The sequence below is a fragment of the Candoia aspera genome, chromosome 8, assembly GCF_035149785.1.
Source record: "Candoia aspera isolate rCanAsp1 chromosome 8, rCanAsp1.hap2, whole genome shotgun sequence".
Classification (NCBI taxonomy): Eukaryota; Metazoa; Chordata; class Lepidosauria; order Squamata; family Boidae; genus Candoia; species Candoia aspera.
In genome coordinates, this window is record NC_086160.1 from 56,061,370 (window position 1) to 56,074,086 (window position 12,717).

The window sequence follows — 12,717 nt, forward strand, 5'->3', positions numbered from 1 at the left end:
TTGGAAAAAAAGCCTGTTTTTTCAGGTTCACTTGCAAGCTTCAGCATGATCGACTTAGATTTCCCAGGGAAAACCTCTCTGAGGCTTAAGACAGAGACATAGTGCTCGCAGAGAAGCAGCACCCTTCTACTACTCTGAGCCAGTTACTACTGTATATCACTTCTACATTTGAGGAGATAGGAGAAAAACAGAGATTTAGGTTTTAAAAAACTGATTTTTTTTACCGTTTTACAAAACTATTACATTTTCCATTACTGGGCAGTAAAACTTAAAATAATTAAACTGGAATCAAGACTTCCAGCGTGCCAAGAGCTTTGAGATTATGCAAAGTTTTGTAATGGACTTAAGCTAAAATATGTTCAGGCAAATTGCATTTAGCTTTTTTATTTATTAGATTTATATCAACTATTAAACAGTTTACAAGTATCATGCAGGATACATAATCATATGATACTGTACAATAATTCTAGAAGCTGTACTGATAGCAAGCCAGAGTGCAGTCAGAGAAAGATGCAACTCAATTCTGATGAAGCACAACATAAAGGAAGGACGTTGACACGCTGGACCATATCCAAAGTCAAGATGTTAAGGGGCTGAAGGAAAAACTTACAAGTAAGGGTTGAAGGTACTGGATATATTTAGCCTGGAGAAAAGAAGACTACAAGGAGACCTGATATTGGCACTAAAGTATCTGAAGAGGTGTCATGGAGAAGACTGGGAGGAATGGTTCCAGAATTGTCCCAGAAGACAAGACCATAAACAATAGATTAAAATTATAACCAAAAGGTGGAGTCCCTGGTGCTCTCTGAGCCTGGTGTTTCCTTGCAGATGTTTCATTACTCAACTAGGTAACACCATCAGTGCGAGTGAGTGTGGGGTTTGCTGTTTATATACAGTAGCTTGCCCTACCAGTGTTGGTGGGGGTGTGGTTTTCTGCTTGTTTGTTTGTCTGGTGTTAATCCCTGCTTATCTGGGTGTTGGTTGCTGGAGAGGACGTGTTCTGGTGTTTCCTCACTAGCTTTTTGTTGCCTCTTTTGAATGGTGTATAAATATGGTTTATTTCTATGTGTTTATTGATGGCTGATTTGTCTGAATGCCAAGCTTCCAGGAACTCCCTACTGTTTTTGAATTTGGGTTGGTCTGGGGCAGAGTTTCCCAGTTGAAATTGTGGTTGAGTCTGTCCACGTGTTGTGAAATTAAGGAGTATTCATTGCGTCTTCTGACTACTAGTTGGTGTTCATGTATGCGCTCTGCTAATCTTCTGCCTGTCTGTCCTACATAGTGGCTGCTACAGTCCTTACGCTGTATGTTGTAGATAACTCCTGTTCTTTCTTTTTGGGCTACTGGGTCTTTCGGGTAACTTAAGATGTTTTGGAGGGCTTTAGTTGGTTTTTGTGCTACGGTAGTGCTGTGTGGTTGTAATACTTATTTCTGAGATGTTTTTGATGTATGGCAGTACATTTCATAGTTTGTGTTGCTTGTGCTGTAGTGTGTTGAATGGTCAGGCACTTTTTGATAAAGTTGCTTGGATATCCATTTTGTTGGAAGATGGCGGTCTGTTTCCTTTTTCTGGTGTTCTGGGTTGCTGCAGTGTGTTTGTGCTTGTCTGAATAATGTTCTTACCTCTTGTGGGAGGTTGGGTTATTACTTAGTTAGTGTGGGTTGTTTTTCAGTAGACTTGTGTTTCTAATTTGCCATTGTTTCCTCTGCTGATGAGGATATCCAAGAAGAGTAGTGTGTTGTTTTCTTCTTCCCTTGTGAATTTTAATTACTACAATTGTGTATCCTACATACTTGCAAAACTTTTAAATAAAATTCACAATAAATTTGGGGTTTGGTAAGAGCTTTCAGTGATGGAACAGACTGCTTATGGACTGCTCCAGAGGTAGTCAGGGTGTGTGTGTATGCCACTGGCTGTACTTCCTGAATGGTTAGTGCCCCACTTTTGTCAAACGCCTTGAATTACAGCTGAAAGTCCTGGGTGTGTTTCCTTTCAACTTCAGTGTGGTGATGTACAGAAGCCAAATGCCAAAACAGTTATCCTTGTTCCAATATTTCTGGTCCTGACTGTATTTAAAAAGAATGGCCAATTATCAAGGATATACAGGTACTCCTCAACTTACAATAATTTGTTTAGTGACTGTTCAAAATTATGACAGCACTGGAAAAAGTGACCTGCGATTGGTCCTCACACTTATGACCATTGCTGCATCCTTCACAATCAAAATTTGGATGCTTGGCAATGTATTTACAATGGTTGTGGTGTCCTGGGGTCATGTGATTGCCATTTGCGACCTTCCCAGCTGGCTTCTGACAAGCAAAATCAATGAGGGAAGCCAGATTCACTTAACGACCACAATGACTGAAAGAAAAAGGTCATAAAATTGGGTATGGTCACGTGATGCCTCACTTAATGATCACATCACTTAGCGACCTAAGTTCCGGTCCCAATTGTGGTCATTAGTCGAGGACTTCTTGTAGTACTGGATTCCTGTACCGTGCAGGGGTTTTACTAAGTTATCTCCTAGATCTCTTCCAATCTTTACTTATTATGATTCTTAAGTCCATCTGAAGGCTTGCGTTATGGTGATACATACAGCAAGGAAGAAGTATTTTGCTGTGCATATTGTACCTGCAAGCTCATAGACTGTTGAGTTGTTTCAGATTGTGAGGAGACTGACTTGGATCATATTGGAGAATCTTCTGAGGCTTGTTCTAATATTTCTAATTAATCAATTAATTATTACATTGATATCTTGCCACAATCAACTGAACCTTTGTGGTAAAATCTGTCATATTTAGGCTAACCTAAATGTTACCTTTGCTTTGGGCCTGGATATACTAATTTTGTCTTTTCCACTCACTATCTATAGGAGTCACTTTAAATGGGAACAGTGAAGTTGGGGAATAAAATATATGTCCTCCCAAATAATAATATTTTGTGTGTTTAAAAAGACATAGAAAGCTGAAAACATAATCAGGAAACTGCCTTTATTGACTGAATCTCCTTCATAGGAAGATGAGCTTTTCCTAAAAATAATTTTCTACAAACTTGGAGAATGTTATCTCCATTATGATACATTATGATCAGTTAGGAAAATTATCCAGAAAAAGATGAATAGGTGCTTGAAAACCATACTACAGAATGCAGAACCACTTTTACTTAATTGCATATTTGAAATTTTGGGTTACCAACATTTATTTTATTGATACGTTACCTGGCACATTGGTAATATATAAGCAAGAACAATTCCGACATGGCCCTGTTCAAGAAAAAAAAAGGGAGAAGTAAATCTTAATTTCACACAGCCATTGTTTTACAATTGGGGGTGTGCTTGAAATGGAAAATATGCTTCATTTTGAACTCAGAAGAAATTGACACATTCCAGAAGTTCTGCAGAAGAATTTTGGATTAGCTGTGGTTCATTAGAAAAAAAAATCTGGAATTTTTTGGTTACTCTGGGTTTTGAGAAACAAAATCTGCAGGGATCCCAGAGTGATTTTACAGGATGAGTAAGGCAAGGCTGGTGTGCCTGGCACTGCTTCCCCTCAGCACATCATATTCTATTGGCCTCCAACCTACTCAGAGTCTCTTCCTTCCTCCAGGCACTGGAACTGCCAGTATACTGGCCTGCGCACCTGTTCCTCATGGCGATGGTCTCTTACTGTATATTCCCAAACTACTTCTCCACAGAACCATGCTCAGAACAACCTATATGTCAGAACAAAACAGCCACTTTTGTTCCATGTATGGATCAAACAGCCGAGAGATGCATGCTTCAGCTTGAGCATGGAATATTGAAACCCATAGTTCAGGTATGGAACATTTTTGCATATCCTTACGTGCTGTCATGTTCCCCGTTTCAATGTGCATGGTACATCGTAACGTTTCGCATGTCAACTTGCTGATGCGTGTTTTGGTTGGGAGGGGAGGAGGATTCTTCTCCTGGGTTTGTTATCTGTATTCGGCTGAATGGAATGTGTTTGGGTTATTTCATGTGTTCAAGGTTTTCTTCCCAGGACATCAGCAGAAATTGTTAACAGCACCTGCGGTGGGGAATTTGAAACAGTTTGGCGAGGGGAGGGATTACGTTTGCACCGAGGGTTTTTAGTTTGTATTTGGCGCGCTTTTGCTCATTCTCAGCTTTCTCTGTATTTGCATACTATTATTTAATAAATCAGATATCATTAAGTTCCTGCTTGTGAGTCTGAGTCTATTAGGGTAGGCCACCATGACACGTGCCATGTATTGCAACAAAATAATGATGCAGACACTGAAAGCCAATCAGCCTGCAATTTGTTTGCCTCTGTCCTGCAAGCTGGTGGTATACTACTCAACTTATATATGTGAAAAATAATTGAGATTACACTTTACTACATTACCCCACCACTGCAAAAATCCACAATTACATCTCCAGGCTTAGCCAGCTTTGTCACCAAAGCTATTAGATTGTTCAGCTGCTGCTGTTTCCTCAAAGCACGATCAGCAGACATCTTTCCTATAGGAATGACAAAACAGAAATATAAATTGACTTACTGAAAAAAAAAAGGTCTCCCTTTTAAAACCAATTATTTAATTAATTATTCTGATTTGCACTTAAAATAAAAGTTTAACAGGAGGAACTCTGATTTAAAATGGTGAAAAAAGGAGAAAAAGAACTTACACCATAAGTCAGCTTTCCGAGTAAGTTTAAATTCTGTTGATTTCACTGACACATCCATGTAGTTTTCTTTGCCACAATAAAAGTGGTTTGCCATTGCATTGTTCCAAGATGTTTTACTGACTCCAGTCTAATCTACAACCTTTTTATTTCCTGTGGAATCCCCACACAAGTACTAAGTGTGATCCTGATTAGCCTTTTGAGATCAACTAAAGTTGACAGAACCTCCTTCTCTCTACAACCCTAGTTCCATCTGACAATGTAAATCTGACACTGCAGTAATCTACACACAAATAAGTTTATATATGTGATTTCAGCTTTACCAAGGATTAAATGTTAATCTGTCCTGCTGTTGGTTCATTACCCAACATTCAGAAGTCAAGAAATGTGCTACATGGCATATTGCAATAATTTCTACCTCATTTTAAACAATAAATGTCTGTTAATTAAAATCAGGGTCCAGTTCACTTTGATTTCTTTATTCAAGAAATCCAAAGTTAATGAGAAAACCAGAAATTATTTATCTCCAGCAGAGGTCCTACTCTGCATAAGATCTTTTTAACTGAAGATGCCAAGTATTAACCCTACAGAAGTTTTCATGAAGCGCATGGTCTACACTCAACAATGATCACTCCACTGAAGCTTAGGTTTCAAACATCAACCTTACAGCACTACTGAACAGGAATGGCTTACAAAAAGATCCTCAGAAAAGACAGAAAGGATTTCCTTGGGTCCTTCCAAGCTATCTATTTCAGATGCTTGTCATTGTCATAGTAGCATAGTAGTAAACATATTATAGAATATGACGGAAATCTATTTATTTTCAAAATGCATTATCTTGAGGCAGCAGAATCAATATGTGTAGTATAAAAACAGCTTTTAAATCCCTACAAAATACAAATCTCACGAAATACCACAATCAGTTAAAAACAATCGCAACAACAATAGAAAAAAGAAAAAGAAAAACCCACTCCCATAGCAACCTCAGTAGGTTTTCTTCCTCCCCAACAAGCTTTATGAAAAACCTAACCTTTATACCATGTTTGGTGGTGTTCTTCAAATGGCTATAACTTATTGCAAAACACAGCCATAGTTAATGTTTAGATCTTTGTGAAATGCCGAATTTTCCTCCACAAACCTAGAGCAATTTAGACAATGACCATAAACAGGAACAGTAATTTATAACATAGGAATAAAAACCAGATTTGCATATTAAAAGAATAATTTGTGCACTAAGATAAACATTTTTCTTTTTCTGTAATTACTTCTGCTTTAACTTGACATGCAAGAACAACAGCAAACATCTCTGAGTTAACTATATGCTGTGACTGTAGTAAAACAATTTGGGAAATATCCCTTAGCCTGCTCTCTGTATGGTATGGAAGGGGGACCAGGAGAGGCAAGTCATGTTTGAAAAGTTCATTTAAAATGTAATTCAGAACAGAATATTATTACAAAGTGTTTAATTGTTGATCTTAACTCATGTTGTTTCCTTTAGCTCTACTAGCTAAATTGTTTTCTATTAAGGCAAATTCTGTTAAATGTTTTTATCATCTCAAGCATGAGAAAAATCACCTTTTCCTACACAGCTTTTTCAATTATTTCTTGGAAAGGCCCAATAGCTATTAAAAATGCCTTGACGTATTAAGAAAGAGAAGGATATAGCAAATCTAACAAATAAAAATAAAATAAAATGTACTGAGCCTTGTGTGGCAGAGTGGCAGGCAGCAGTACTGCAACCGAAACTCTCCCCATGACCCGAGTTCGATCCCAGTGGAAGCTGGATTCTCGGGTAGCTGGCTCAGGTTGACTCAGCCTTCCATCCATCCGAGGTCGGTAAAATGAGTACCCAGCTTGCTGGGGGAAAGGTAATTATAACTGGGGAAGGCAATGGCAAACCACCCAGCTCTATAGTCTGCCAAGAAAATGTCACAGAAGCGGTGTCCCTCAGAGTCAGAAAATGATTCTTTCTTTTCAATGTGCTGAGTAGGTTTCTTTCATAAGCCTTAGTTTGAATCTGAGAAACAAATTTAAATAAAAGCAAAACTATCTATATGAAAATAAATATGTCGTCATTGAACGAGATTGGGCAGTGGATAAATTTAATAAATAAAATAAAATAAAATAACAATCAGTGAGAAACTTCACTGAAGGGACACTTTAATGAACTTTCTCCCTTCAGTACATAATTTATTAACTTCTCAAGAAACGTTTCTACAACATCTGATAAAGCAAATGCATACAAAACAAACTGCTAATTTTAATTTGAATTATTAAATCTAATGCTTTCATTTTAAAAGTTCAAAGAGAAATAAACTTACTTTCCATTTAAAATATCTGAAGTTCTGATTATAAAAGTGGCTAAGTTTTTCTTTCAAATTGTTTTCTGTTTCCCTTTTTTGTATCTCTTATTCTTTATATTTCTAAGCAATATTTCTTAATTCTTGGATCTTGTCACTTTAAGCTATCAATGAGATAACAAATAATTTGGACGAAGATTCAGAACTACGTGCTACATAGGTCCACCCATTATAATTATGACGTATTTAATGTTTATTTCTTCTGATCATATATGAAAGTCTTGGCTTGAAACCTAGGAGTAATAGTAAGGTAGCAAAAAGAATAATATGTTTGTGTGCAATGGAGGGAGGAAATGAAGTTCCTGCAAAGTCCCATCACAAACAACAGATATTTCTTATTTGATTTATGCATCATGCATCATGCATCATACACACATACAGGGACTAAAAAGATATCCTTTTTTTTATAAGTCTGCATTGAAAAAGTTGAATACAGTGTGGTGTGATAATGTAATGTGAAACTGGACCCAGAGAAAAGGTTTCATGCAGTATGGTGCAGCCTCTGATACAACAGAAGGGGCTACAGAAAAACAACATTAATTAGTTTCTGGATTAAATGAATATTTCATCAGGGAAAAAGGAGATGAAAGGATGTGTACAATAATCTTCTTTTTTGGCTGTGGCAAATTAGTTTAAATAAGAAGAAAGCTGACACTGCATTCACAGAGTTTGTTCTGGCATCATTGCTCAATGGAAAGAGAATCTGAGTGATGTGCTTGTTCAAAATCACTATGTGACAGACACTACAAAGTTGGTTTGTCTTGTAGTGTGTTGGTAGGACCCACCACATTTTAGTATAATCATCAGTGTCAAATTAACTCATGGGCAAAAAGAATAGAATGGCTAAATCTTTTAAAATTTAAAATGACTGCATTTTTGATATACAATTTATTTATAACTTCATAAATACAAGTTCTCATACTCTTTTGTAATATAAAGTGCAAATAAACTATTTGTTTTTAAGCTAAAACTTGCACAGAGATAACAAGATTCTGAAGTGTTCTTACACAGAATTAATATGGATTAAAACATTTTTAAGAAGCTAATTGCTTCATAATTCCCAAATAATTGTTCTCTTGGCATAAGAGAAGTATACTTAAGGGTAATGTAGTCCCAAAAATCAAATTCTGAAATATGATAAGTGATTCACCTACAAATATCAAGCTCAGTTAATTCCATAAAAATAAAGACAAAAATCAGAGCAAGTTCTTGAGATTCCAAGTTTAGAATAAAGTGATTTATAGGTACTCCCACCATAGCAAACTGTGGTGTTTTTTTTAATTAACTAGAAGCCTTGCATTTTCCGGGTGGGCTTGATTCATTCTGAAGATAAAATGCCAAACCAGTTGTAAAACCTTTTATTGGCTTTGGAAAAAAAGATCAAGATGTGGATGGAAAATTAAGATTTTTCCTTACAAATGCGAGTTTGGACATCAACCCAATTCTGAACTCCAAGTTTATAGCCTGTAATAAAAAGAAGTTAGATGTGATGACCAAGAGACCAAAGACTAAAATATTCACTTTTTCTGGTTTGCTATACCCACCATAGAGTAAATGAATAAATGTTTTAGGCAACAATCCTAATTTAGATAGTTATAGATTACAGAATATCTACAGGTAGTTATAGATTATTATTTATAGTTATAAATAATAGAAAACAGTGAAACCTTTGTAAAGAGTTTCACAAATGACACCCCTTCCCCAACTGTCCAATGTTCCGGTTGCTCATTCCTCCTTCTCGCTGTAGAACTGGAATTAAAGAGACAAGAGAGAACCACCAATGGATCATCTGAGAACTGAGGGAATTACTAGCCATTGCGGCTAATCATCTTTGGTTAGGCAGTTAAAAAGCATTTTCAAACTCTGGGGAAAAGAACTCGTTCATCTTTGGGGGTTCATTTTACATTGAGCACCATTTGAACTCAAAAAGTGCTTAACAGTGTACGACAAAATAATTGGGTGAAGAACACGACCTCTACAATCCCTATTACTCACTGAAAATGATGTAATGTTTTTCCAAATCCAACTGTCACAAGGAAAGATTATATTTCAGGATGAACTTTGGCCAGATATAAACAGCTGATTCTAGCAGACACACAAAAAACCAAGATTAACGTTAATCAAAATAGTTGATTGATGCCTCTTTTCAAGAAGACATTCAGTTCTAGAGAAATAATTTACCACAATAATAGAAAGCTTTAATGCCATTTTGAAGATGTTTGTGTCTGTGTGTGCGAATACAGAACATACTTTCGTAGAAAGTATCTACTTCATATGCACCCAGGGTTATGCTGAGTTACAATATTATGATCTAGACTTATGAAGCAATTAACATGTGGAATGGCTATTGTAATAGTTAAAAAGTTCTGATTTTCACTATTCATAAGGTTGGAAATAGAATATTTCAAAAGAATGTAGTATACTGTATATATTCATTACTTATATTTCAAAGTGGCAATTACATTTTATCAGGAACAGTTAAATAAATGTTGTAACTGTCATGTTCACTGATTCAATGTAGTTTATACATCGTAATGTTTCACATGCCATGGTGCTGACACGCGGTTCTGTTTGGGAGGGAGCTGCTGTGAGACCTTAAGTTAGTTAATGTATGCTCTAAGAAACTGTTCAAGAGTGGCATTTAAAATCTCACCACAGAACCTTCAGAATCCTGAGACCTGTCAAGGGATGGATCGAATTCCAATTCTGATGCAGAGGAATCTGACAACGGGGAAGAGCCAGGGAAGAGCCAAAGCAACTGGCACCCAGCGAATTGCTCGCAGAGTTGATCATCTTGGATGAGGTGGGGGAACCCCAACCAGGGATGTCGGGGACATCCTGGAAGTATCGGTTCCCGCTAACCCCAGACAAAAAATCTACTACGGTGTCAAGTGAGAGGAAACTGGGCACGCAAAGGAGAGGGGACTCTTGAACCCGAGAGACTAAGAGTGGTGGAAGCCAAAATAGAATTGATGGAGTACATGTTGAAAAACCTGTCTTTGTCACTGGAGGGGCAGGGGAGGCACGGAGGAGATCCCAGCTTCCTGCAACCATCCCCCATCCTCCCATCCAGACCGCTGGCGGAGCGGGGCCGGCTCCGGGGTGAATCTCCACCCCGCAGAGCCCGGCCATCAGTATCCCCACCCCGAAAAGGGAAAGCTACTGTAATCTGGGGCCCAACCACTCAAACGCTGGCTGGTTCCACTCCAACTGGAGGCGGAGTGAGAAACTTTTCTGTCAAATTTGATGGGGATCCAACAAAGTTATCTTTCTTTTTAACTAATGCTAAAAGTTATATGAGGCAGTTTGGGGCATGCTTCCCTTCCAAAGCGGCTAAAATAACTTCCATTGCCACCAAGTTGAAGGGTCGAGCGGCTGACTGGTATGTTCAATTAAGTGATGCTGACTCCCCTGCACTTGATTATTTCGATGATTTCATGTGGGCGTTAAAGCTGCATTTTGAAGATCCTCTGGCCAAGGCAAGAGCTAAGAAGGTGCTGAAGGATCTTACCTAGGGCCAAATGTCAGTAGCTGATTACGCCCTAGAGTTTAAAGCTCTGGCTGGGAAAATCACTGACTGGTCTAAGTCAACTCTAATAGAGCATTTTAAAGAGGGACTCAACCGGGATGTCCTGCATTAGGCGTTGTGTAGAGACGACCCCGAGTCATTGTACGACTGGATCTGTCTGGCAGGAAAGGCCGAGCACACTCAGCATACCTTCATGCAAACTAGAAAACCTGAAAAACCACCCGCCACCATGAGAGGACCCCGAAGTGCTGCGACTGCTGCCCGGCCAAGCTATAGAGCCTGGGATGAGGGGAGAGATCGGTGCTACATGAGGGATCAGTGTCTCCGATGCAGAAAGGAGGGCCATCAAGCAGCTGATTGCCCAAAAGCCAAGGCTGGAGATCAAGCGGGGAAGCCGCTGGCCAAATCACCCCCCCCCTCGCGGCGACTGACAGCAGCCAAAGGGACAGCTGACGCTGAAGAAGTAATCTACTTCTCAGGAGAGGCTGAAGACGACTCTAAGAGCTGGCGGGAAACGCCAGCCACCTGCCATGAAGAGCGCCTGCGGGCAGGTGGAGGAGGATGGGCGTGAAGATGCTATGGTGAGTGCTGACTGTCCCACTTTAGCAGTAAAAGTGAAATTGGGTTCCCGCACAAAAACTACAGGGGTATGGGCTTTAGTTGACTCTGGGTGTTCCAGGTGTTTAATTCACCCTGAGCTGGTTGCTGCTTTGGAACTGCCTAGTTTCCCCCTCTAGCATCCTTTGATCTTCACACAGTTGGATGGTTCAACAGCGGGGGGGGGGGCACAACCCATTTCACTGGAACTGTGGCAATGCAAATGGGCAGCTGCCGTGAGACTTTGAAATTCATTGTAGCACCTGTTGGCAATCCCTTGGTAATCCTGGGGATCCCCTGGTTGACCTATCGAAGCCCCTATATAAACTGGGAGCAGAGAACTGTGACTTTTGCAGATGGATTTTACCAAGCTCCTACAGCGGAGATAGTTGCACGTGTGGGGGTTGGAAGGGCAGCGATCGTCACGCCCCACCCTGACTTGGCACATTTAGAAGGCTTGCCTGTTCAATACCAAGAATTTGCAGACATATTTGGGGAGATGGAAGCAGATCAGTTACCCCCCCACACACACCGGAAAACTGACTGTGCAATAGAGTCGGTCCCCAATGCTCAATTGCCCAAGCCAAAAATCTATCTGATGACTCAGAAGGAGCTCGAGGCATTACGGGAATTCATTGACAAAAATCTGTCAAGGGGGTTTATTGAACCTGCTAATTCCCCAGTTGGGGCTCCTTTGTTATTCCGGGAAAAGAAAGATGGCACGCTCTGACTCTGTATGAACTATCGAGGGTTAAATTCCATCTCTATTGTCAACAAGTACCCTCTGCCCCTCATGAAGGACATGTTAGCTCATTTGTCAAAGGGCAAGATTTTCTCCAAGCTCGATCTTCACGAAGCCTATTTCCACATTCGCATAATAGCTGGGGATGAGTGGAAAACTGCTTTTAATTGCCCACTGGGTTCATTTCAGTACAAAGTCCTTCCTTTTGGATTAGCAGGGGCACCTGGGGTCTTCATGCAGTTGATTAATGAAGTTTTACATGCTCATTTGTTTAAAGGGGTCCTGGTTTACTTAGATGATGTTCTCATTTACACTGAAACCGAGGAGGAACACAAACACCTCCTCAGACAGGTGCTACGCAAGCTTAGAGATGCCAAACTCTATGCCAAACTTTCGAAATGTGAATTTCACAACACCCAACTTGACTATCTGGGCTATCAAGTGTCTGACCGGGGTATAGAAATGGACCCTGCAAAAATTCAGGTGATTCTAAGTTGGGAACGTCCCCGCACCCGGAGGCAATTACAAAGTTTCCTAGGGTTCAGTAATTACTGCCGGCAATTTATCCAGGGGTTCGCTGAGATTGCTTTGCCCCTCACTGATTTACTCCGTACCAAGGGCTTGGGGGAAACACGCAAAGTAAAAAACCCCGGGGCAGTGCTGAATTGGACGCCTGAATGCCAGGCAGCATTGAGAAATTAAAAACCCTTTTCACTGCTGAGCCTATTCTACAGCACCCTGATCCTGAACGTCCCTTTGTGGTCCAAGTTGATGCTTCTGACTCCTCTATTGGGGCTATTTTGTTACAAAGGGATTCAGAAAATCACT

General features: G+C 39.6%; 1 protein-coding gene across 2 annotated transcripts in view; it reads right to left on the minus strand.

Moving 5' to 3' along the window:
• The window catches only part of GSTCD (glutathione S-transferase C-terminal domain containing), a 54,955-nt gene that overhangs the window by 20,172 nt on the left and 22,066 nt on the right, over nucleotides 1–12,717 (minus strand). The window contains exons 7-8 of one of the 2 annotated variants that reach the window (XM_063309609.1): nucleotides 4,411–4,499; nucleotides 3,219–3,263 (exon numbers count right to left, since the gene is read on the minus strand). In XM_063309609.1, the coding sequence (XP_063165679.1) occupies nucleotides 3,219–3,263; nucleotides 4,411–4,499 (134 nt within the window). Of the gene's footprint in view, nucleotides 1–3,218; nucleotides 3,264–4,383; nucleotides 4,500–12,717 lie in introns of both variants that reach the window. The other variant, XM_063309608.1, reaches the window with a different exon arrangement.